Raw genomic sequence first — 25,750 nt, forward strand, 5'->3', positions numbered from 1 at the left:
CTGGGGAAACACAGCCAGACGGGTGGGGTATAAATAATAAATTATTATTATTATTACTATTAAATAGAAGTCTAACAATACTGGCCTAGAAAATGTTTATTGAGTATATGGGGGGGGAATTGTGTACAGTTGAAAACGCTGGCAGCATTAAGATAAATTGAACAGCATAAATAAGTTTTGATGGATGTAATAATGGAATGCTGATTGGTTTAGTTTATGTAAAGTATGCAGGGATTTTATGTTACGCAAAATGAACTGTGGAAAGAGAAGAAGGAAAGTCACTGATACTTTAAGGTTGTTTAAATGAACACTCTAAAAAGTAAAATAGAAAATTTAATAAAATATATACGAGGGGGCGGGGGAGAAAGGACTCAAGCCAGGAACCTCTCAGATGAAATAAAGCAAGCTTACTTTTGATTGCTCACAGGTCCCCACCCTCGTCTTCAGCGCAGGGGATAATAATATTGACCTTTGTTACTAGGTGTCATTACAACAAGGTAATGTATCTAGAGTGCTATTTAAAGGGCGGGTATTATTATGCTTCACAGGGCACAGTCAGAAACCATGGAATTCCCTCGCACAAGATGAGCTCTGCAGGGGCAGCAGTGAAACCCTGAAGGAGGGAGGTGACAAAATAGTGCCACTCCCGTCCTGCTTGTAAGATGACAGCCAGGTGCGGGCAGGCTGAGGTTGGTGGGCCAGTGCCCCGTTTGCCCTGATTAACCAGGCCTCCCCTGTCACTGGTGAGATTCCCTCTCCTACAGAACTATTAAAGGCACAGGAGCATCTTCTCCTTCGCCTTTTCTTTTTGCATTTGGCTACTTTGCTCGCAGCAAATTTACCTGCACGCCGGTTTTCCGGGTCTCTTGCGCAGCTGTGAGCTCCTCGCAGGATTTCTGGCTTCATGGAAAGTTGTGGAAGGGACCTTGAGTAGGACTAGCCGCCTGAGAAACAGTTTTTATCCAAATGCGATTTTGGTTTTAAACGCAGTGTAAGGTAGTCTCTGTAATTATTATTATTATTATTAATAATAATAATAATAATAATAATAATAATAATAATAATAATAATACCCCGCCCATCTGGCTGGGTTTCCCCAGCCACTCTGGGCGGCTTCCGACAAAACACTAAAATGCAATAACCTATTAAACATTAAAAGCTTCCCTAAACATAATATACTCTGTGGGAGTATATTACAGTGGTACCTTGGGTTACATACGCTTCAGGTTACATACGCTTCAGGTTACAGACTCCGCTAACCCAGAAATAGTGCTTCAGGTTAATAAATTTGCTTCAGGATGAGAACAGAAATTGTGCTCTGGCGGCGCGGCGGCAGCGGGAGGCCCCATTAGCTAAAGTGGTGCTTCAGGTTAGGAACAGTTTCAGGTTAAGAACGGACCTCCGGAACGAATTAAATACTTAACCCCGAGGTACCACTGTATATTTAATTATGGGGTGTCAGAGTTTTTAGGGGGTTAACCAAGCTAGGATAGCAGGCTTGTTGGTTTTTGAATGTCTGATGTAGGTTTTTTCAATTTCGTTGTTATGTATGGGACAATGACAATAAAATTATCGTATCATGAAGTTGGCAGCTCTGGGCGGAAGCCTTGATCGGCATTCTGCAGATCCTCCTCCGTGTACACCAAGTATGGCGAAACTCGGAAATCCAGATGTTTTGGGACTACAACTCCCATCATCCCTAGCTAACAGGACCAGTGGGCGGGGATGATGGGAGTTGTAGTCCCAAAGCTTCTGGAGGGCCGAGTTTGCCTGTGCCTGGTGTACACCATCAGAAAGGGTTTGCGGAGTGAGGCCCTGAGAGGGCTGCAGTGCCCCTGATATTTGCATCGGCAGGCAAGTCCTGTCCTCCCCGCAGCATTGCTTTCAGGGCTCTGCAGCGACGCTCACCTCAGCTTGCCACATCCTTCTCAGGTGTGCACACACCTTCTGGAATGTTGCACCATTTGCATTAATTAACCCTAGCGCAGAATCTGGATCTCCCTGAATCAGCAGGTGCATTCTGCATATTTGTGGCACCTAACAGAAACTGCGCCTCCCTCCCTCCCTCCCTCTGTTCCCTGGAATCCATTTCCTCACAGTGTAGCTTGTTCTTGGCTTTTTATTCCCTTGTTTTTATTGTCCGGGTTGCATTTGATCTGAGCACCGGCTGCTGGGTGTGTGCGCGTGTGTGGGCAGGAACGCTCTCGCAAACTGTACGCGTGTGCTGGAGTCTGTTGTCACTGATTTGCTTCTGTATCTTTCCTGGATTAGGCCAAAGGCTGTGGCAGAGGTAGAGCGTTATCAAACCCAGCAAATTATTCCAGCGTGAGTGTACTCTGAACTAATCCGGGGTCAGGAAAGAGGACTTAGAATTTGGAGTCCTGGGCTCTTTGAGTTGGCGGTGGGGAGGGAAGAAGGAAAGTCTACTGTTAGGTTAGCCAGATGCAAAAGGGGAAATGGATCCTGTACCTTTACTAGTTGTATGGCAGGCTGTCCTTGATGAAATCCCCTCTCCTATTAAAGATACAAGATGATAATGATGATAATTTATTTGTACTCCACCCATCTGGCTGGGTTTCACCAACAAAATATTAAAAACACAACAAAACAAACATTAAAAACTTCCCTAAACAGGGCTGCCTTCAGATGTCTTCTAAAAGTCAGATAGATGTTTATTTCCTTGACATCTGATGGGAGGGCGTTCCACAGGATGGGCGCCACCACCGAGAAGGCCCTCTGCCTTCTTCCCCACCTTCATTTTACAGCTGACCATCCTATCTACCAATAAAAAAATTATAAGATTTAGCTATGTTGGTCCATATTGGGGGAATTCAAAAAGACAGTATATTTATTCATTTGTTGGTCGGTTTAATTGAATTCCATTTATGAATCTCTTCCATAGAATACCTCAAAGCAATTTTGCAAATAAAAATGCCACCTACCAAAACAACTGCAATTAATAAATTTTGCTTGATGTCGGAAAGTTGTGAGCGAGCTTCTCAGATGTTCGACAGAGAATCAAATCCCAGCCAGTCCATCTTTCGGAAAACAAGGCTTTAGAGCCGTTTTGCCCCCAAATAGCAACTAAATATTCTGTTTTGGTGACTACCACCTTGGTTTAAGGAGCCATTTGAGGCCTAGCTTATATACCTAAGTTTGTAACACTGGTCAGAAGGGGAGATGGCAAATTTGAAAGTCATTCCAGTTTTTCATTTTTACCCCCTTTCCCTTTTTCAGGCAGGAGATGTTGTACGTGTGCTTTAAGCTCGGCTGCTCTCGTCATGGTGCGAAATGCAAATACATAAATATTGGGTTAGAGACGGGAAGAGTGCCAGCAGGCTTGGCTTTAAGAGGAGAGCAAAGGGAACAAAGTCTCCTTACAATGTCTTTTCTGTGTGTGTGCTCTAGTGGAAAAGAGAGAGAGACGGAAATAGGGATCCCCGGTTCCCTCTGCCTATATTTAGCCCCTCAAAATGTCATTTCCTTAGAAATGCTGGTGTCATCGCTGGCTGGAATGGGCCCCTGAACTCTATTCATGCCTCTTCCTTGCCTGAATGGAGGAAGAAATTTGTTGAAACCAGCCTTCTGTGAGGAAGGAAAAATTCATATCTGTTGCTCCACCCACTTTTGCCCTTGGCCCCGCCCCCTGCTGATGTGGCCCCCCAAAAGTTGCCCGGTGGCCCTAGGGCCTGAAGAGGGTTCCACCCTGAAGGAGATTCCTTTTCAGATTACGGACCTGGCAGTCTCATTGGTGGGCGTTTGACGGTCTGGGCTGCCTTTGCAGGTTCAAAGGAGCTTGAGGGATCAAGTGGATTTGAAGGTTGGAAGGAATTTGTGAAAGGGAATAAGCCGTAGTGAAGAAGACGTCTCCTCAGCTGCATTTTTAGGGGATTAGAAGAGAGAGAGTGGCTGGGTATCCCACTTTGAGGGTAGGAGTCCCATCCTTAGCATGGTTGCCAACCACTCCTCAGCTACACTAAGTGCTGGCCAGGGGAGTAGCATTTGGCAAGTTAAATTAAGGGTTGGGATTCCTGGGTTCTCCCAAGAGAAGTGGTTCAAAAAAAGGTAAAGGACCCCTGACTGTTAAGTCCAGTCGCGGACGACTCTGGGGTTGCGGCGCTCATCTCGCTTTACTGGCCGAGGGAGCCGACGTTTGTCCGCAGACAGTTTTTCCGGGTCATGTGGCCAGCAGGACTAAGCCGCTTCTGGCGAACCAGAGCAGCGCACGGAAATGCCGTTCACCTTCCCACTGGAGCGGTACCTATTTATCTACTTGCACTGGTGTGCTTTTGAACTGCTAGGTTGGCAGGAGCAGGGACCGAGCAACGGGAGCTCACCCCGTTGCGGGGATTCGAACCGCCAACCTTCCGACTGGCAAGCCCAAGGCTCAGTGGTTTACGCCACAGTGCCAGCCACGTCCCAAGTGGAGTAGGGTCTAATTCAGGGTGGGCAACCTTCTCCACCTTGAGGGCCACAGTCCCTCCCAGGCAGCCTTTTGAGGGCAGAGCAAAAGTGAGGAGGGCGACAAATGCAAAATTGTCATACGTAGGGCAGGCTAGTTTCTACATGTGCTCACACATCCCTCCTTCTGTGCCCTCCATTCAGACAAGCAGGATTCCTTATCAGAGTTCCAGGGTGCGTTTCAGCAGGACCAGTGACGGTGGGGTTCTCTCCTCCTGGCATAATTACTTAGAGTGGGGTTGAATATCTGTGGCCCGGACTCCTGGGTTCCTTGGCAATGGATGAAGCGTGGCTTCTCCAAGAGCGGAATGGATTAGGTGGAGATAAGGGGGCGTTGGGCGGCTGAGTAACTTCTGACAGCCCATAGTGGAATTTCCTGGCTGCCGTTCAAAGGCTGAAATGAACATCTCCTTAGGTTTTTTTTAAAAAAAACCCTTCCAAGTCTCAGAATGATGTCAGCATGGGAGTTCCCTCTTGTCTCCTACAGATCAGACTAGGCTGGCCGCCCCAAACCACCAGGAAATCATGTGACTTCATCTCCACCCTCCATCCTTGTGTACATGTTTTCTCCAGAAGCTAGTCGACTTATCACTTTTATGGCTCATTCTTGCTTGATCTTTTTCCAGGGAAGGGCGTATCTCTCTCTCTCTTTTTCCCATGTAAGGGTTTGCGGTTTTGTTTCTGCGCCCGATTTAGCAACTGGAGAGTCATGGTTTCTTGTTGTTTTTTTTAAAAAAACCTTAAACCTGCTAGTCCCTGGAAGAAAGGAAAGGGCAGAGTTGCCATGAGAACAATTAATCACGATGGCAGAAAGTGGTTAGGAAAAGGCACTGGGGATTATTTAGGGTGGAAACGTTGGTGGGGCTACTGGCTGCATATATTTATAGAACTTTGCACAGTCATGGCTTCCCTGCAAAGAATCCTGGGAGATGTAGTTTACTCCGCCACGGAGCTATGCTTCCCAGCAGTCTCAATAAACTACAGTTCCCAAGATTCTTGGAAGGTGGTTTAAAATGTATGGTACATATGGTATGCAAAATATTCTGGGGAAAGCGCTTGCGGCCCTTTAAAATTACTAATTTTCTGTTTGGAAATTTAGGAAGTTAAAAAAAGGAGAAAGGTTTTTCTTCTTCTTCTCTGGACTGCCAGATTCTTCTTGCCATCGGAACTTCTTATGCAGCTGGGATGCCCGTCGAAATCGCGGTCTGTTGAGTCATGGGAAATGGGCAGTCTGGCTGGATGCAAAAGGAAACAGGGCTCTCTCACACCTTTAATTACAGGGATGGGGAAAACTGATATTGCTGGACTAGAACTCTCAACATCCCTCACTGTTGCCATCGACAGTTCTAGCTGGGGCTGATGGCTGTTGGAGTCCTGACACTACGTAAAGGGCCACAAGTTCCCTGTTGCTGATTTAATAGTTTTTTGGGTGTTTTTTTTTTAATCTAATTTTAAAATATTTATTGGGTTTAAATTTTTTTAAAAAAAATATTTTTAGATACTTTTTGGGTTTTTGAATACGGTTTTGTTTTCTTTAAAATCGTTTTGTTTTATCAAGGATGTGTTTGCCACCTTGGGCTCCTTTGCGAAGAAGGACAGGATATAAATCAAATTATTTAAGTTCAAGCAAACTTATTAGTACTTGCTCAAAAGCCCTGTTTAGCTTGCATGACAGGTTGCACTGGAGTTCCCTCTTCTGTACAAATATGAAAGGTGCAGGAGCTGCCTTATTATATATTATATTATATTATATTATATTATATTATATTATATTATATTATATTATAATATTATATTATATTATATTATATTATATTATATTATATTATATTATATTATTATATTATATTATATTATATTATATTATATTATATTATATTATATTATTTTTGCTACCCTGAGTATATCTTGCACAGTGACAGTCGAAAAATGGAGATGGTTACGTCAGCACAATGTATTCTGCAACCTGAGTCAGGTTTTCAAAGAATTTTAGATGTGGGTTTTTCGTTTTGTTTTTGTCTGCACGGGAATAGCGAATTGCCAAAAAAAACCAAACAAACAGCCGATTGACATTGCGGAGCAGCTCTTAAGTCCGGCGGCCATTTTGATTGATGAATGGCTCCACACGCCTTTCTGTTTGGGCATTTCTATAGCAACTTCTTGTCCCTTGTGCCTGCTGAGGGGTAACCATTGCTGAGTAGTCGAAGTAGGAATTCTGGCTGCACCGTGTTAAGCTGGTGACAACTCAACTTTCTGGAGGATGTTTGGGGAAGCCCTTCTGTTCCCATGGCAACGGTTGGTGGCCGTAGTCCTCCATGGAAGATGATTCATCTTATCTCCTCCTTGACTGTATGGGTTACTAGAGCAAGAGATCTTCTTCCCTTTGGCAACTGTTGATAAGAGATCCCTGTTGTCTATGCAGCCCACTGTCCCCAGAGGTGCTGGCTTGCCCCAAGTTTGGCCATTCTGGCTGGGTCGCACATTGCATCTATCCCCCCCCCCCAATAAATTTTTATTGTTTTCTTTACATAATCTTTCCTTCCATACATTTCATACATACATCAACATATAAACCATTTTGCTCTGCCGAGCCATGACTTCCCTCCTTCCCTTCAGCTGGTATCCCTTGTCACATTCTTTCGCGTATTTTATCCTCTCATCTTATTTATTTTACTTTGTAGAAGTTACTTCAGTCCTGCTAGTGTTTTTAAGTTTTTACAACTGTCTTTTAAATACTCAGTAAATTTACTTCAATTATCCTGGAATCTCTGGTTGTCCCCATCCCAAATCCTTCCCGTCAGTTTGGCTAGTTCCATGTCGTCTATCATTTCCGACTGCCACTCCGCAATGGTAGGAACTTCTTGTGGTTTCCAGTTTGGGGCCAACGAAGTCCTTGTCGCAGCTGTGGCATACATGAATAATCTTTGGTCCTTTATCTTAATTTCCTTTCCCATCAAACCAAGCAAAAAAGCCTCTGGTCTTTTGGGAACAAAGGCCTGTATAGTTAAAGCTATGGTTTTCCCAGTAGTGATGTATGGAAGTGAGAGCTGGACCATAAAGAAGGCTGATCGCCGAAGAATTGATGCTTTTGAATTATGGTGTTGGAGGAGACTCTTGAGAGTCTCATAGAATCATAGAATCATAGAGTTGGAAGAGACCACAAGGGCCATCGAGTCCAACCCCCTGCCAAGCAGGAAACACCATCAGAGCACTCCTGACATATGGTTGTCAAGCCTCTGCTTAAAGACCTCCAAAGAAGGAGACTCCACCACACTCCTTGGCAGCAAATTCCACTGTCGAACAGCTCTTACTGTCAGGAAGTTCTTCCTAATGTTTAGGTGGAATCTTCTTTCTTGTAGTTTGGATCCATTGCTCCGTGTCCGCTTCTCTGGAGCAGCAGAAAACAACCTTTCTCCCTCCTCTATATTTGAACATGGCTATCATATCACCCCTTAACCTCCTCTTCTCCAGGCTAAACATGCCCAGCTCCCTTAGCCGTTCCTCATAAGGCATCGTTTCCAGGCCTTTGACCATTTTGGTTGCCCTCCTCTGGACACGTTCCAGTTTGTCAGTGTCCTTCTTGAACTGTGGTGCCCAGAACTGGACACAGTACTCCAGGTGAGGTCTGACCAGAGCAGAATACAGTGGCACTATTACTTCCCTTGATCTAGATGGTATACTATTGATGCAGCCCAGAATTGCATTGGCTTTTTTTAGCTGCCGCGTCACTCTGTTGGCTCATGTCAAGTTTGTGGTCAACCAAGACTCCTAGATCCTTGAACTGCAAGAAGATCAAACCTCTGCATTCTGAAGGAAATCAGCCCTGAGTGCTCACTGGAAGGACAGATCCTGAAGCCGAGGCTCCAATACTTTGGCCACCTCATGAGAAGAGAAGACTCCTTGGAAAAGACCCTGTTGTTGGGAAAGATGGAGGGCACAAGGAGAAGGGGACGACAGAGGACGAGATGGTTGGACAGTGTTCTTGAAGCTACCAGCATGAGTTTGACCAAACTGCGGGAGGCGGTGGAAGACAGGAGTGCCTGGCGTGCTCTGGTCCATGGGGTCACAAAGAGTCGGACACGACTAAACAACAATATTTCAATATTTTTTTAAGCTTGTTATAGGAGAGCACATTGCATCTAAAGTACATCATCAAACGCAGGTATAGTAAAAGATAATAAAAGCAACGCCATTAAGGCGCCCCCTTCAGTGCAGTTTGGCCGCTTGGATCCCCCGTGTCTTTCCTCATTTTGGACTAGGAGAAATCCTGCTGCAGGCTTGCGCCCTCCCAGGAACTTGTATAGAGCCCGGTTGATAAACCTGCTTAGTTAGCGACTCCTGTGTGGCAAGCTAAACAGAGATCAAGGTTCAGCAGGAGCTCCCAGCCTGCAGGGGAGACCGAAACCTGCAGAAAGCATGCCAACTGATCACCAGCGCTGTGATTTACAGCCACTTCGGAACAGGGCGACTCTGTTTTTTTCTTTTTTTTTAAAAAAATGGTTTGGGTGGCTGTGACCTTTGTAAGCACAAAGAGCCCAATACTATATTTCACTGTGGCAGAAGGTATTGTGATCTTTCGTATGCCACTGTCTCCCTCTAGTGGTTAAAACTCTCTCATTTTTATTAAGTTTTCAGTTTTACAATTTAAAGTACTCATTTCTACATCCTTAAGATATCAGTGACTTCCCTTCTCCCCTTTCCATGGCTCATTTTACATACCATAAATCCCTGCTTAATTTACGAAAACTATACCATTCAGCATTCCATTATTACATCCATCAGAACTTATTTGCGCCGTTGAATTTGTCTTCATGCTTCCAGCGTTTTCAGCTATACACCGTTATTTCCCATACATTCAATAAACGTTTTCCAATCTTCTCTAGACGTATGTCCTTCTTGTTCTCTTATTCTATATGTTAAGACTGCAAGCTGCGCATATTCTGTCGGCTTGAGTTGCCATTCTTCTTAGGTTGGGACCTCGCTCGTTTTCCAGTTTCTGGCCTGACAAAACACAGGCCACAGTAGTGGCATACATAAATAACATTTTTTGACACCTGGGAATTTCAAGTTGCAAGTCAGTCTCAGCCCTTTACTACATGCTTTTGTGGCTTCCTGAAAGCCAAGTCGCTAGTAAAAAGTGCTGTGATTCTGACTTTTGTAAAACACCCCACTCGTACTAACCATCCCAGGGCGCTCAACCACTGCCACAATGTCCTTTCTCCTATCAGATCAAAATTGTTCTATCAGATAACAGCAAAGGTTGCTAGGTTCATAGCAGGGGCAATCAGAAGAAGGGCCACTAACTGACGGCTGATTCAGGACTTTACATTGTGCTCTTAAATCAAACTTCCTTTTCTGCGTATACTGTAATGTTTTACTGTTGCTATGGCCATTGGCTAATGTGAATAAAGTTTTATCTGTCTATCAAACACTGGCTTGCAGCAGGAATTACTTTAGCTACGTTTCCAGAATTACTTAAGCTACGTTTCGGGTACCATCCCAAGGCTGTGGGGTTAGCTAGCAGAGTGGCTGGGGAAACCCAGCCAGATGGGCGGGGTATAAATGATGATGATTGTTATGTACTGAAGTTCTCACCCTGGGCCAGCAGGGGGATACTGTAGATAGTTTTCACTCAGGTCCACATATGCAAATAAGGGATTGAAAGTGACGTTCAGTGATTGGATAGTTACAGAAAATGGTTACTGTTGTGTTCTAGTGGAGCTCTATATAAGCAGGCTGGCTGAACCCTTCAGTTCAGTTCTGTTCTGGCCTGTGAATAAACAAGAGCTGTTTGAAGAATCGCTGTGTCGTCTGATATGTTCACCCACAACTTAACGATGATGATGATGTACATAAGATGAGCTGGATTAGGCTAAAGGCGGGTCTAGTCATTGAATTATAGAATGGCAGAGTTAGATTGAGGCTTAGATCTCAATGTTTTGGTTTCATTTCCTCAGGCCGGCAGCGATGGAGCCAAAATCGGGAACTGCCCCTTCTCCCAGCGTCTCTTCATGGTCCTTTGGCTCAAGGGCGTGACCTTCAACGTCACGACGGTGGACACCAAGAGGTGGGTAGAAATTGCCGCAAGGACACCCTAGGGCGTCCTCCCTTTTGCTATGGACTCGCACCGGCCAGCATCGCTTATCTTCGCTCCGGGGTCCTTCTCGCAGTTACAAACACTCTTAATATGTTCTTCTTCTTCTTCTCTTCCTTGTAGGAGGACCGAGACGGTGCAAAAACTATGCCCCGGAGGTCAGCTCCCATTCCTGATGTACGGGACCGAGGTTCATACAGACACCAACAAGATTGAAGAGTTCCTTGAGGAGGTCCTTTGCCCTCCCAAGTAAGAATTATTTGAGGCAATTGAGCTGATTGTGGGCATACTAAGGATTATTATTGTATACCAGAAGGAGCATCTCCACGCCCATCGTCCAGCCCGGACACTGAGGTCCAGCTCTGAGGGCCTTCTGGTGGTTCCCTCACTGTGACAAGGTTACAGGGAACCAGGCAGAGGGCCTTCTCGGGAGTGGCACCCTCCTGTTGGATGTCAAGGAAATAAACAGCTATCTGACTTTTAGAAGGCATCCGAAGGCAGCCCTGTTTAGGGACATTTTTAATGACTGATGTCTTAATGTATTCTTAATCTTTTGTTGGAAGCCACCCAGAATGGCTGTGGAAACCCAGCCAGATGGGCAGGGTAGAAATAAACCATTATTAGTATTATTATTATGAGCATTTTTTAGGAGATCGCCCCCTCAAGGGGGCAGGCTTCTGCTGGGGGGCAGGGGGCAGAACCTCCGTTTATTGAGCACTTTCAATGCTTTTCAATAATTTTTGTGGATCTGGGGGAGCTGGTTAGGGAAAGGGGGTTGCTGGGTCTCTAGGAGGAGTTGCGGGAGACGCCACGAAGCGAGGCCACTTCACGGTTGATGATAAATCTGCCTTCTCTCCCACAGGTACCCCAAGTTGGCTGCTCATAACCCCGAGTCCAACACAGCTGGCCTTGACGTCTTTGCCAAGTTCTCTGCCTATATCAAGAACTCGAACCCGGGGCAGAACTCCAGTGAGTATCTTGGCCCCCAAATCTTCACTGGGCGGCCTCTTCTCAGGTGTTTTGATTCTCAGTTTGTTATTTTTTCAATTCTATCGGCCCCTTCTTTCCCAGGCCTCTCAGTGAACTGACTGGGATATCCTTTCGTTGTCACTGGCTTCTTTCGTCCATGGGGTTCAGTTGCTGCTTGCTTGCATCTTCGTTTTAATTGGGCGGGATTCATCTAGGTTATTGCATCTGACCCCCCCCCCCTAATTTTTAATAATTTTTATTAAAGTTTCCAGGTTTTACATTTCCATGTTAGCATCTTTCATTATACCAGGGTGGATAAAAAGCAGTGATTAAAATAAATAAATAAAATAAAATAAAATCGGATTATTATTTTTTTAAATTGATTTTTTTAAAATTAAATTGGATTTTTTAGAAATAAAATGCTTTTGGAGGAAAAAAATTCTATAGATAGTTTTCTATTTAAGTCCAAAGGCTATTCATCAGGAAATAAGGATTTGTTTTAAGTTTATCATGTGTGCTAAAACTCAGTCTTAGGTTGTTGTTTTTTAATTGTTTAACCACATCAGTTAACAAACATGGATACATATGCTATAATGTTATTGTTTCAGTTAAATAAATTGTTTAAATTGTTATTATGGAAATGATTATTTTCCCCCTACCAATAAAGCACAGCAGAAAAGTTGTCCAAATATAAACAGTTAACTTATTAAACCTCACAATAATTTCATAATGACCTGTCTATGCATTTCCAATAGTATAACCAAATCAGTATTTTTTGATATAACTGTAAAAACTACTCTGAAAATTTATTATTCCAAAAATGAAACCTTCATTTGGTTGTAAATATTAAGATTATACCAGCAAAAATGTCTTTCTGTAAAAAAAAAAGTTTAAATCAAGTCTTACTATCTAGTGATTTTAATTGTGATTTAAATCGATTTGATTTAAATCAAATCCACCCTGTATTATACCCATACATTCAACGACTTCCCACCTCCCCATTCCAAAGAAAAAGGTGCTGAGACCCTTTTTCTCCTTCAGTGCTATGATTCCCAAAGTTCCTTGAAAAGAGGGGTCAATCGTTAAACCACTCTGGGAATTGTAGACCTGTGAGGCGTATAGGGTGACTTTCGGCACCCTTAACAAACTACACCTCCCATAATTCCTTGGGGGGGGATCATGACCATTTAAAGTGGTATGACACTGCCTGAAATGCAGATGGCGCCTTAATTCCTTAATCTCATTGGCTCTGTCATTCTCTTTTTCTTGGATGCCATTGGCTCCCTCTGCCTCTCCCTCTTGCCTCAAATCCCAATGGCTCCCTTTCCAGCTTAGATGCTACTTGAACCCTTCCTGACGTTTCCCCTCGTCACTCCTTGGCTTTTCAATGGTTCCATTCATTCCTCCCCCCTCTCCCCCTGCCCGTCCCCCCGTATTTCTTAGATCTTGAGAAAGGTTTGCTGAAAGCGTTGAAGGTGCTGGATGTTTATTTGACAACGCCGCTACCGGAGGAGGTGGATGAGAATAGTGCCGAGGACGAGGGTCAGTCCCGCCGCAAATTCCTTGATGGGGATGAGCTCACGTTGGCCGACTGCAATCTTCTGCCCAAGCTTCACATCGTCAAGGTGAAAACCTCTTCTTTTGCTCCTCCTCCAGTCCCACTCCACCCCAACTCCCCTAAGGCAGGTTGGATGTAATCTGGGAGTTAAGAGGGCTTTCCCCAGCGGAATTGGAACTTTAGATTCCCCAAGACTCAGGTGATAAAGTTAACCTGGCCAGATCTCACGTGGGATTGGCTTTTAATTTAAATCATTCTTCTAAGGACAAAAGGGCAAAAAGATAGGCATCTCTGTGGAAAGTTTCTCCTGTTAAGTACCTGGGTAGATGGCTACTTCAAGATCTAAATACTGTATATTTCGCTCTATGACGCACCTAGTTTTTAGAGGAGGAAAACCAGAAAAAAAAATATTTTGAATCAAATGTTTTTGAAGAGGCTTCACGCGGCTATCCCTGAAGCCAGAACAGCAAGAGGGATTGCTGTGCGATAGCTGCGCAGCTGCGCATTCGCTCCATAAGACGCACACACACATTTCCCCTTACTTTTTAGGAGGGAAAAGTGTGTCTTACAGAGTGAAAAATATGGTAACTTATCAAAATATAAGCATGGAAAGCTGTTGGGTGCAGTTTGAGGTTAATTAAATCACTGGTCTTTCTTGAAATCGAGCTACAGTGGGAAAAGAAAAATTATCTTCATCCACAGTGGCCCCAGCTGCACCACACATTCAAAGCAGTTTGTTATGGTTGCTGAGTGTAGCAGAGCTACAGTTCCCACAGGCATTGATGGCTAAAAACTGCTCTGGAAACTGTAGCTCTGCGAGGGGAACAGGGATTGTTTCATGACTCGGTCCAGTATACCTGAAGGAGCGTCTCCACCCCCATTGTTCTGCCTGGACACTGAGATCCAGTGCCGAGGGCCTTCTGGCGGTTCCCTCACTGTGAGAAGCCAAATTACAGGGAGCCAGACAGAGGGCCTTCTTGGTAGTGGCGCTCACCCTGTGGAACGCCCTCCCACCAGATGTCAAAGAGAACAACAACTACCAGACTTTTAGAAGACATCTGAAGGCAGCCCTGTTTAGGGAAGCTTTTAATGTTTGATGTATTATGGCATTTTAATATTTTGTTGGAAGCTGCCCAGAGTGGCTGGGGAAGCACAGCCAGATGGCCTGGGTATAAATAATAAATTATTATTATATATTATTATGACTTTCGGCACCCTTAACAAACAGCAGTTCCCAGGATTCCTTGGGGGAAGACATGACTTCTTACAGTGGTATGATACAGGTTTAAATGTGGAGTGCAGCCAATCTCATTAGCTGTGTCCCTTCTATGTTAATAAACACGGCAACAAGAATGCTTGGACAGGGGTACAGTGGTACCTCGGGATAAGTACTTAATTCATTCCAGAGGTCCGTTCTTAACCTGAAACTGTTCTTAACCTGAAGCACCACTTTAGCTAATGGGGCCTCCTCCTGCTACTGTGCCACCGGAGCACGATTTCTGTTCTCATCCTGAAGCAAAGTACTTAACCCGAGGTACTATTTCTGGGTTAACGGAGTCTGTAACCTGAAGCGTCTGTAACCTGAAGCGTATGTAACCTGAAGCGTATGTAACCCGAGGTACCACTGTATTGTGTGAGATGTTATCTGTCCTGTTTTGAATCACACAAGCAGGCAGAATGCTTTGATTTTACTGAATTCTAAGTTCTGCACCTATTACCAAATTCCTTCTTGTGTGGAATCTCAGAAGGCATGCCCGCCTGATTCATTCATACGCCATGTTGCTGAAATTGTTTGATCTCTCCGTCTCAACAGGTGGTGTGCAAGAAGTACCGCAACTTTACCATCCCTGAGGCATTCCAAGGCATCCACCGCTATCTCAAGAATGCTTACGCCCGTGAGGAGTTTGCCAGCACCTGCCCAGACGACGAAGAGATTGAGCTAGCTTATGAGCTGGTTGCCAAAGCTTTGAAATAACAAACTTCTGAGAGTTGGAAAAAGGGACGTAGGGTTTCCGTGGCAGGGATATTGGGGTCTGGGGTTGGGCCCATTGAAGGGTATTTTTATGTATGTACTTAGGTTTGGCGGGGAGGAAGGGGGGAGAATGACTTATTTTCTGGGGGGGGGGGGATGTGATTTGAATTTCAGTAAGAACAAGAATAAAATAAAAGTACACATTTGTAAAAATATTAAACCCGAGTGCTTTCCCTGCCTCCTCACTCCTGAAAATAATGGGGAACCAATGAATGGCTACTGAAATATTTGGCTGCTTCTGTAGTATTGAGGAATCTTAATTGGGTAGTTATGCAAAATGGAGAGACTTGAGGGTCATACCATAGGAATCTTATTAAGTATTTGAGGAACGGCGGTGAAATGTTCTGATTGGCTAATTAAGGAGACTGACTGGGTTAGAATGCTGGGGTCCTTCCATGAGTTTTGAGGGACCCCACCGATTGGTCCTGCTGCTGGTGGCTGAAAGAACTCTGGTTGGCTGCTTCTGGTCAGGTGACTAGAAACATCAGCGGTATCTCGGATTTTATCAGTGTGACACCAGCCACTAACTGCCACGTGATTATTAGTGTTAGATGCCCAACTGGGCTGCACTACACATTTAAAGCAGGATTGTACCACTTTAAACAGTCACGGCTTCTCCCTAAGAAACCTGGCAGCTGTTGCTTTTTAGGGGTGGTGAGAGTTGTTCGGAGACACCCCTCAAAGGGGACACGGGGAGAATAGTCGCTTGGGTGTGATGATGAAACGGGGGCTCCTTGAGTTTGCCTTTAGGAGTCACTTTTGTCAATCTCTTGCGCCAATCCTTCCTTGGCTGTTCGTAGCCACGTGCTCTGTGGCATTGGGAATAATGCCCCCTCGCTAAAGGTAAAGGGACCCCTGACCATTAGGTCCAGTCATGACCGACTCTGGGGTTGCGGTGCTCATCTCGCTTTATTGGCCGAGGGAGCCGGCGTACAGCTTCCGGGTCATGTGGTCAGCATGAGTAAGCCACTTCTGGCGAACTAGAGCAGCACACAGAAACGCCGTTTACCTTCCCGCTGGAGCAGTACCTATTTATCTACTTGCACTGGTGTGCTTTCGAACTGCTAGGTGGGCAGGAGCAGGGACTCTGCCCCCTAGCTAGATGATGCCTAAAATAACATTAAAACACTTTTTAGTCAAGGCATTCTATAACTAAATAATCCAAAGTGCCCTCGAAAACTTCCAATAGTTTTTTGTTTTTAAGGTTTAGCTCTCTTTCTGAAGGATTTCCTTCCCCTTGCTAATTGGTGGGGGTAGGAAACCAGGTCACTGTCTCCCAAATCTTGTAGGAAATTCCACGGTTCAAGGTGGTTGTTGCTGTTACGTACCCATGGTACGCGGTGCATCCAAAGTACCACCTTTCCCCAGCCTTCTGCCCTCCAGATGTAGCTAGACGTACTCATTTCATTTCATTTATTTTCATTCATTTTATTTATTCCATAAAGCTTATATACCACTTGATTGTAAGGGGACGACGACATCAACGCGGTTTAGATTTGGATGCTTTAGTTGAGATTCCTCCCTCGTAGGGGGTTGGACTCTACAATTCTATCATTCAACTCCCATGGGAATTATAGTCCAAATCATGTGGTAAGGAAGGCTTCAGCAAACAAACAGGGCTCTGCCCCAAGCAGCTTACACTCTGAATTTTGAAAGCACAGAAAAGGCAAAGAAAGAGGAGAGGCTTGTGTCCCTCTGTTTCTACCATCCTACCAAATTTCCCCCCTCTTCTTTTTAATGCAAAGCCAACTGTAGCATCAGATAGCTGGATAAAGTTGTGCGTGCGTTATGGGGAGGGGGGTGGTTTAAAATAAATTTCCGTGCACAAATTGCAGTTAAGAAGATAACCCAAAGAAAGAGATGAAAAAAGCGATGTGAAACCAGGAAAGTTGTTATTTAGACTTCTTCCAGAGCATTTTGGTTATCGGGGGCCGAGAGAAAGCAGCGGTATGAGGTGACTGGTCCCGAGTCGTCTCACATCCTGGGGCATAGCTGCTTTGGGGGTTGGCTCTCATTGGAGGTTGACCAGGATGATTGACAGAGGGATCAGGGCGGCTTGCCCCCAGAAAAGGCTCGGCCCCCTGGCAGCTGAGTTGCACAGGTCAGTGTCGCAGCAGGAAGAATAAAAGGTGAAATTGGTTCCCAGCATGGATCGGGTGCCGTGGGCCCCACACATCGAAGAATCCCCACAGGTCTTCTCATAGATAACCAGTTCCAGGGCACCTGAGGAAAAGAGATCAGGGATGAGGGTGAACAGAAGATCAGGGGCAATCCCACATGCACCCATTTCTTCCTTTTCATAGACTTGAAAAATGAACGTCTGAAATCAGGTGTTTCCCAACTGTGGCCTGTGAGCTTCCTTCAGTCGCTCTAGGGGGCGTCTATAAAATTACGATTCAAAACCCTCCAGTACATTACAATTGCAGGAAAAGTACCATATTTTTTGCTCTATAGGACGCACTTTTCCCCTCCAAAAATTAAGGGGAAATGTGTGTGTGTCCTATGGAGCGAATGCAGGCTCCTTGGCTTCAGCGATAGCAACGCGAAGCCTCCGAAGCGCAGAGGGAGCGCTCCCGCTGCGCTCCGGAGGCTACGCGTTGCTTTCGCTGAAGCCTGGAGACTGAGAGGGGTCGGTGCGCACTGCCCCTCTCGCTCTCCAGGCTTCAGGAATAGCCGCCTGAAGCCTCCGGAGCGCAGCGGGAACTCATGCTGCGCTCCGAAGGCTTCGGGTTCCTTTTGCTGAAGCCAGGAGAGCAAGACTCTCCTGGCTTCAGCAGAGAGGGAGAGCTGCGCAGCACCCCTTCAGCCAAGCGGGAGGAGAAATGGAAGGGGCTCCTTTCTCCTGCCGCTTCGCTGAAGGGACGCTGAGCAGAGAGGGGAAGAATTTTTTTTCCTTGTTCTTCCCCTCTAAAACAAGGTGCGTCCTATGGCCGGGTGCGTCCTATAGATCGAAGAATACGGTACTCTGTGTTCCACCAGGAATCTCCACAATTTTCAAGCAGTCCATGGTCTGGGCCATGTTGCGTGAGGAAAGGAAGATGCCATCTCAGGAAGCTGAGTTATAACGAGTCTGATCCTTTGGTCCACCTTGCTCAATATTGTCTACACTGACTGGCAGCGACTCTCAAGGGATTCACACAGGGACATTCCCAACCCTAACTTGGAGTTGCCAGGGATTTGAACCTGGAACATTCTGCATGATAACTTTGGGTGTTGCTTTCCCTCATCTGGAGCAGCAGGAGTATACCAACTGCAAACAGGAATTGTTATTAACAGTAAAAAAAGGTAAAGGTAAAGGACCCCTGGACGGTTAAGTCCAGTCAAAGGCAACTATGGGGTTGAAGCACTCATCTCGCTTTCAGGCCGAGGGAGCCGGCGTTTGTCCACAGACAGCTTTCTGGGTCATGTGGCCTGCAGGACTGAACCACTTCTGGCGCAACGGGACACCGTGACAGAAGCCAGAGCGCACAGAAACACTGTTTACCTATTAACATTAGTGCATTTATAACCCACCTTTCCTGCAGAGAGTTAAAAGTGGTGTGGAGAGTTCTCCCCCTTTCCCATTTCACCCTCTCAACAACCCTGTGAGGTAGCAGAGGCTGAGAGAGAGCGACTGGCCCCCGTTTCCCCAACAAGCTTCATTGGCTGAATAGGCATTTGAACCCTCAACTCCCAGGCCCTGGCCCAGCAATCTTGCCGCTACACTGATGGGAGATACACCCAAACAGGAAAAGTTGGGTCATGTTTGATAGACTTGGTTCTATGTTTTCTGACGTTGGAAAACTGAAAACCCTCCTTTGCTCGTTACTATGCTTTGACTAAAAGAAAGGGCTGGATCTGCTTCCAGTGTAAACAACAGAGAAGCTGGCTTTGGAACCTAAGAGGAGTGGGATCTGTAATAAAATGTGGCAGCGTAGCCTCACCCTGAAACCTGAGCTCAGGGTGCCAGCTGGCCACACTCTCCACTGCAATATTTTAAGCAAATAGGGGAGAGGATGGAGGACAGCATTCATTCTGCTCTTTTCCTCTTCCTAGCTGACACTCAGAAGTCCATTAGAGTTGTACCTTGGAAGTCGAACGGAATCCGTTCCGGAAGTCCGTCCGACTTCCAAAACATTCGAAAACCAAAGCATGGCTTCTGATTGGCTGCAGGAAGCTCCTGCAACCAATCGGAAGCCGCGGAAGCCCCGTCGGACGTTCGGGTTCCAAAGAACATTTGCAAACTGGAACACTCACTTCCGGGTTTGCGTCATTCAGGAGCCAAAACGTCCGAGTACCAAGGCAGTCGGGATCCAAGGTACCATTGTACTCCTGAGCATAATGGACAAGCCCAGTGGACAAACCACTTCCTTCAAAGGTGGTACATAAATCTAAGAAATAATAAAACAAAATAAAATCCAGGTTCCCCCAGTGTGTGGGTGCTTTCCCCTTTGTTTCCTACTGGGCCTGTTTTTGTCTCCCATTTCTATTAGCAGTAAAAATTTTGAGTTTGCTTCTAGAGGGAGTGGTAGCTTCAGAAGTTCAGGGCTGCTCCCTGTCCATCTCTGAAAACATTCCCTCCTCTCTTCCTCCCACGTTCCCAGGATTTCTTTCTCTGGCCTTGACAAAAGCAGGATCAAAACGTCAAAACTATTGGTAAAAGCGATCGCTAGAAATCTGGCAGCAGAACCTCTGTGCCCTCTGATGACGGACGTGAGGCATCTCTGAGACGGGCCGCAGGGTGTGGGGAACTTCAGGCAGTCCAGCGGGGAGATGGTAGGAAACAGGCAGGTGTAGCATCGCAAGGCGGATCCTGAAGGCAAAGAACAAAGGTGGCCTTAAGGCACAAAGTACTGAAAATCAGAGCTCTAAATTGGCACAGTGGTGCGGACCAGGGATGAGCAACATCTTGCCTCCTGCAAATGTTGAACTACAACTCTTGTCACTCCTGCCCATTGCCCAAGCTGCCTGGGACTGATGGGAATTGGAGTCTAACAGTATCCAGAGGCCAAATACTCCAGGCGTAGAAAAAATGGTAGCCAATAATACTAAAAAACTTATTTCATTTATGAACTGCCTCTTACGAAGTACAGTGGTAACTTGTGTTACAGGTGCTTCAGGTTACAGATGCTTCAGGTTACAGACTCCGCTAACCCAGAAATAGTACCTCAGGTTAAGAACTTTACCTCAGGAAGAGAACAGAAATTGTGCGGCAGCAGCAGGAGGCCCCATTAGCTAAAGTGGTATCTCAGGTTAAGAACGGTTTCATGTTAAGAACCGACCTCTGGAACGAATTAAGTTCTTAAAGGTACCACTGTATCACAAAGCAATTTCACAATTCAATGAAACAGGGATAGCTCAGTCAGTTGAACATGAGACTCTTAATGTCAGAGTCATGAGTTTGAGCTTCCATGTATCTAGGACTACAGCTCCCATCCGTCTCAGCCAGGCAAAAGTTAGCATAAGGTTATATGCTACTACTGCGGCCCGTGTTTTGTGAGCCCAAAAATGGAAAATGAGTGAGGTCCCAACTAAAGAATGGCAACTTAAACTGATGGAATATGCGCTGCTTGCAGACTTAACATAAAGAATTAGAGAACAAGAAGAACATACGTTTAGAGGAGACTGGAAAATGTTTATTGAATATACAGGGGGAAATTGTGTACACCCGAAAATGTTGGCAGCATTAAGATAAAACCAACAGTGTAAATAAGTTTTGATGGATGCAGTGATGGAATACTGAATGGTTTAGCTTTTGTAAAATATGCAGGGATTTATGATATGCAAAATGAACCATGGAAAGAGAAGAAGGGAAATTGATATTTTAAGGATGTTTAAGTGAGTATTCTAAATTGTAAAACAGAAAATTTAATAAAGATATTCTGCTCTGGTCAGACCTCACCTGGAGTACTGTGTCCAGTTCTGGGCGCCACAGTTCAAGAAGGACACTGACAAACTGGAACGTGTCCAGAGGAGGGCAACCAAAATGGTCAAAGGCCTGGAAACGATGCCTTATGAGGAACGGCTAAGCGAGCTGGGCATGTTTAGCCTGGAGAAGAGGAGGTTAAGGGGTGATATGATAGCCATGTTCAAATATATAAAAGGATGTCACATAGAGGAGGGAGAAAGGTTGTTTTCTGCTGCTCCAGAGAAGCGGACACGGAGCAATGGATCCAAACTACAAGAAAGAAGATTCCACCTAAACATTAGGAAGAACTTCCTGACAGTAAGAGCTGTTCGACAGTGGAATTTGCTGCCAAGGAGTGTGGTGGAGTCTCCTTCTTTGGAGGTCTTTAAGCAGAGGCTTGACAACCATATGTCAGGAGTGCTCTGATGGTGTTTCCTGCTTGGCAGGGGGTTGGACTCGATGGCCCTTGTGGTCTCTTCCAACTCTATGATTCTATGATTCCATTCTATATTTATAAGAACCCACTTTTTCAGCGGTGCCAACTTGAATCAAATATTGGGTTTGGATACTGACCCACGTGGCACAGTTTATGACGATTCAATTAAATGCAGGCAACACAAGCATAGTTTGACTATTCATGACAGCAGTAATCGGGTTACCACAACAGAGCTGCTGTTAGTCCTCCTTCCTTCCACAAGGGGGAAACATATTCCTCCAAATCCCATTAATCTCAGGATATGATTATTTCCCCGTGGGCAAGCAGGCCTCTAGCTCTGCCAGATGCTTCTCGCTGTAAAGGAACTCCCTTATTATGCTGAACAGCTGTTGCTTTATTCCAGAACATCTTACTTCGATAACTCAATGAAAAGAGCCTTATTGCAGAAGGATCACAGCCTAGCAGCCTTCAACTTTGGGGTGTCCTGGGTGGGGACTCCAAGCTCTTCCCTCCTTCTCCCAAAGTCCTTCCCCCTCTTAGTCATAGAATCATAGAAGAGTTGGAAGAGAGCACAAGGGCCATCGAATCCAACCCCCTGCCAAGCAGGAAACACCATCAGAGCACTCCTGACATATGGTTGTCAAGCCTTTGCTTAAAGACCTCCAAAGAAGGAGATCTTTCATAGATGGTGTGTGAGAAGGTGAACCCAAGATCTCTGTTTAAGATAAAATTAGAACCATTAGCCATCTGTTTTGCCAGGGAATAGGGCAACAGGGGCCAAAGGTTTTCTGATAATTAAGGTGCCTGGTCGAGGTAAATGTAAGATATATGGCTACTTGTCTGCCATTTATAGATAGTAGGAAATATAGCTCTTTGTCTCCCATAAAAGGTAAGAGGAAATGGGTGTATCTTTTATGATTGGTTCTAGCAAACAGCCAATAGGAATTTCAACCAGGCTGATTGGACAGAGGCAGCCAAAGGAGGAGCAAGGGGGCTGGGCTGAGGGAATATAAGTGCTGGCTATCAGGGCTGGAGTGGGCAGAGCTTTGGTAACCATATACCACTGTGTCTCTCATTTATTTGTCTGACAAATAAATTATTATTTTAATTTCTCTATTGCTGCGTTGAATATTTCATTCCAGCTAAGCGTTAACCACAAGCAGGGTGCTACAACATAACTCCATATCCTCCAACATTTCTCTGATGAAAATCAGGCCGTCCTAAGGAAAAGCAGGACATTCCAGGATAAAATCAGAAACCAGGGTGGCTTCTGTAAATCCAGGGCTGTCCCTAGAAAATCGGGTCACTTGGAGGGTCTGGCCTTCTGCATGAAAGGCAGATTTTCTGTCTCTGAGCTATGGCTCTGCCCCTTTCCTCCTGTTATGGCCTTCCTTGTGCCAACTTGATTGTAAGCTCCTTGGGGCAAGGATCTGCCCTCTTTCTTAAAGTGTAAAGCCCCTGTATGTTGATGGCATTGTGTACAAAGAGTTGTTATTTTTGCACTGTTTTTGCCTTATGGCTGAGGAGGTCCACAGTTTCAATCACAGTCCTCCATGTTCCCAAATGTTGAATAGGCATTCTTCATCCCCACATATATCTATTTGCTAGGCTTCCCAATTTTCCACTCTGTTCCAGCTCTGCTCTGGGAAAACTTTACTGACTACATTTATGCCTGTCTGCCTGTTTAGCACCACAGGAGCTAAACCAATATAAGATAATATAAAATGTTTTGTTTTTTTTAAAGTGAACAGTTTATCAAGACTTTCCATTTTTTAAAAAAAACAAAACAACCGGGCAAAGAATCACTAACAACTTGTGCATGTACACTTATACACTGGGTTACAGCAAACCTAAGAGCGAAACCAGTAGACAACAGAAATTATATACAATCCACAACACATGAACATTCAGTGAAGCAATCAGGGAACCATCACAAAAGCCATCAGCTAGCCAAGCGTAAAGAGAATAATTCTTTTTCAAGTCAGTCAGCCTGAAACATCAATCCATCCGTATGTTGTCAGGAATACATTCCCAAATATTTTCTTTATATTTGCATTCAGCTATCCTAAAATCCCAGGGTCTACCTGGTCCTCTGCTCCAAATTAGTTGCTCACAGTATAATCCCACACTTGTTTGCTGGGAATCAGGGAAGGGCAAACCTCTCCTTTTCAGTTTATTTCCCATCCTTCCAGGCTTTAAGTTCCCCAGGTCTCGATGTCGCTTTGTGATTTCCATGAAAACCCATCAGCATCTCAGAACAAATTTATCCTAATGTATGCATACGTGTATGATTTTTTTTGCCCAACGTACACATTTTCGCGGGTCCCTTTTCCTAACGTGATGCATCTTTGCATGCTATTTTCACAAATATATGCATTTAAAAGCAAATCCCCCCACCCCCCGGATAATGTGCATTTTTGAACATATTGTTGTTTTGTTGTTTAGTCATGTCCGACTCTTCGTGACCCCATGAACCAGAGCACGCCAGGCACTCCTGTCTTCCACTGCCTCCCGCAGTTTGGTCAGACTCATGTTTGTAGCTTCAAGAACACTGTCCAACCATCTTGTCCTCTGTTGTCCCCTTCTTCTTGTGCCCTCAAATTACTGTGCTGGAAAAGTGCATTGCAAAATTCAGAAAGGCCCAAATTTTAAGGGGTGGCTTTGATTTGGTTTACAAATTGTTTTGGGAAGTGTGGATTAAGGTGGAGCCACCTTTAAATGTGAACGGAGTCGAATTCCTCCCCTACTGCTACTCAGAAGTAAGAGGATATAGGATTGGGTGAGGCCTGCCACTTAACTTCCACTTACCTGATGGAAGGAGAAGGAGGGTTGCACAGCTGACCAAAAACAGGACCTTCATCTTTGGCCTTATCCTGTCCCTCTGGCTCTTGCACTGCCTGACTGGGCTAGGCAGAGGGTCCCTTTTAAAGTTTTCCACCCCGCTAATGAGCAGCCTTCTTCATGTGATTAACGTTAATTTAACATCCGGGCTTAGAAGAGGCTGGAAAGGCAGAAATTGAGGAGGACAGTGCTTTTCAAACAGTGGCAAGAACTTCAGGCTTCCTTGGAAACTCCCATTTCCTCAGAGTTTCCTTTGTAATGGCGAACACTCTGCTTGAAAAACAGCCCGCTCCCTTTTTAAATTAGCTTGTTTCTGTTAAAATTTTAAAAGTGAAATCCTATGTGTGTTCACTGGCAAATAAGTAGGAAGAAGTAAATAACTCAGAAGTAACAAGTAAGTGTTCAGCCATCCTCTTGAAGCCACCCAGGGTGTTTCTATCAAGAAGGTCCTTGAATAATAGAATCATAGAATTTTAAGAGCTGGAAGGGAACCAAGGGTCATCTAGTCCAACCCCCTGAAATGCAGGAATTCTGAGAATCCTAAAGCATCCATGACAAGATGGCCGTCTAACCTCTGCTTTAAAACCTCCAAGGAAGGAGACTCCACAGCCTCCCGAGGGAGACCATTCCACTGTCAAACAGCTCTCACTGTCAGAAAGTTTTTTGGTATGGAATCTCCTTTTCTGCAACTTGAAGCCATTGATTCGGTGTTAGAATTCCTGCTCCATGATTGCAGTCATGGGATTTTTGTCTATCACATGACGGTGTATGTTTTGACTCCACAGAGTGGGAAGTGACGGAAACAGGATGTTTGTGTTACTGTGTTCAATGAAGTGGGACTGTTGTCCTTTGTTCTTTTTCTCTTTGCTGTCTGATGCTAGACAGAGAGGGAGCCATTTTGCAGTGCTCCGTGTGTGTTTATATGTAAATAAATTAGATTAGCCAAAAAGATGAGTTGCTGAGGTCTGTCATGCAAGTTGTGCAAACTCTGCGGATCCCCAAGTGTGCCGGTGTCTGTTGCCATCGGTTGCTTTGATGTTCGGGCAAAAGAAAGCTTTTGAAGCTCCCGAACCATCGACCAGGAGGGAGAGAACATGCCAGTTGGGCATGTGTCTCTGCCAGGGTCCTACTCGAGTGTAGGTTGAACTCCTGACATTCGGGTCTTACCCTCCAGAGCAGAGAAAATAAGCTTGCTCCATCTTCCATGTGACATTCCTTTCAGATGATTTGAAGATGGCTATTATATCTCCTCTCAGTCTTCTCTTTTCCAGGCTAAATATACCCAGCTCCTTCAGCTGTTCCTCTTAAGGCTTGTTTTGCATCAGTATGTATCACACTGAGGTGAAGGACTCAGAACGTCGTCTTCCTCTTCTTCTTCTTCCCAGTATGTTTCGAGGGCACAATTCAGTGTTGCTGCTGACCTTTAAAGCCCCCCCCCGCAAAAGAGTAGCCAAGTTACTAGTCCTCATGGA

At 45.1% G+C, this 25,750-nt stretch overlaps 2 protein-coding genes across 2 annotated transcripts in view; one reads left to right on the forward strand and one right to left on the reverse strand.

Annotated features, from left to right (window-relative positions):
• The window catches only part of CLIC1 (chloride intracellular channel 1), a 37,577-nt gene extending 22,303 nt beyond the window's left edge, over nucleotides 1–15,274 (forward strand). Inside the window, exons 2-6 of the mRNA XM_053379383.1 lie at nucleotides 10,419–10,528; nucleotides 10,679–10,804; nucleotides 11,418–11,524; nucleotides 12,968–13,149; nucleotides 14,896–15,274. Of these exons, the coding sequence (XP_053235358.1) occupies nucleotides 10,419–10,528; nucleotides 10,679–10,804; nucleotides 11,418–11,524; nucleotides 12,968–13,149; nucleotides 14,896–15,057 (687 nt within the window). The 3' untranslated portion in view covers nucleotides 15,058–15,274. The remainder of the gene's footprint in view (nucleotides 1–10,418; nucleotides 10,529–10,678; nucleotides 10,805–11,417; nucleotides 11,525–12,967; nucleotides 13,150–14,895) is intronic.
• Nucleotides 15,275–16,521: 1,247 nt separating this feature from the next.
• On the reverse strand, nucleotides 16,522–25,088 carry LOC128409157 (protein Bouncer-like). The gene is made up of 3 exons (XM_053379410.1): nucleotides 24,246–25,088; nucleotides 19,784–19,906; nucleotides 16,522–17,337 (listed from the first exon to the last, which is right to left on the reverse strand). The coding sequence occupies exons 1-3, from the start codon at nucleotides 24,295–24,297 to the stop codon at nucleotides 17,126–17,128; spliced, it is 387 nt and encodes a 128-aa protein (XP_053235385.1). The 5' UTR covers nucleotides 24,298–25,088; the 3' UTR covers nucleotides 16,522–17,125.
• Nucleotides 25,089–25,750: the final 662 nt, after the last annotated feature.

The sequence above is a fragment of the Podarcis raffonei genome, chromosome 2 (genome assembly GCF_027172205.1).
Source record: "Podarcis raffonei isolate rPodRaf1 chromosome 2, rPodRaf1.pri, whole genome shotgun sequence".
Lineage (NCBI taxonomy): Eukaryota > Metazoa > Chordata > Lepidosauria > Squamata > Lacertidae > Podarcis > Podarcis raffonei.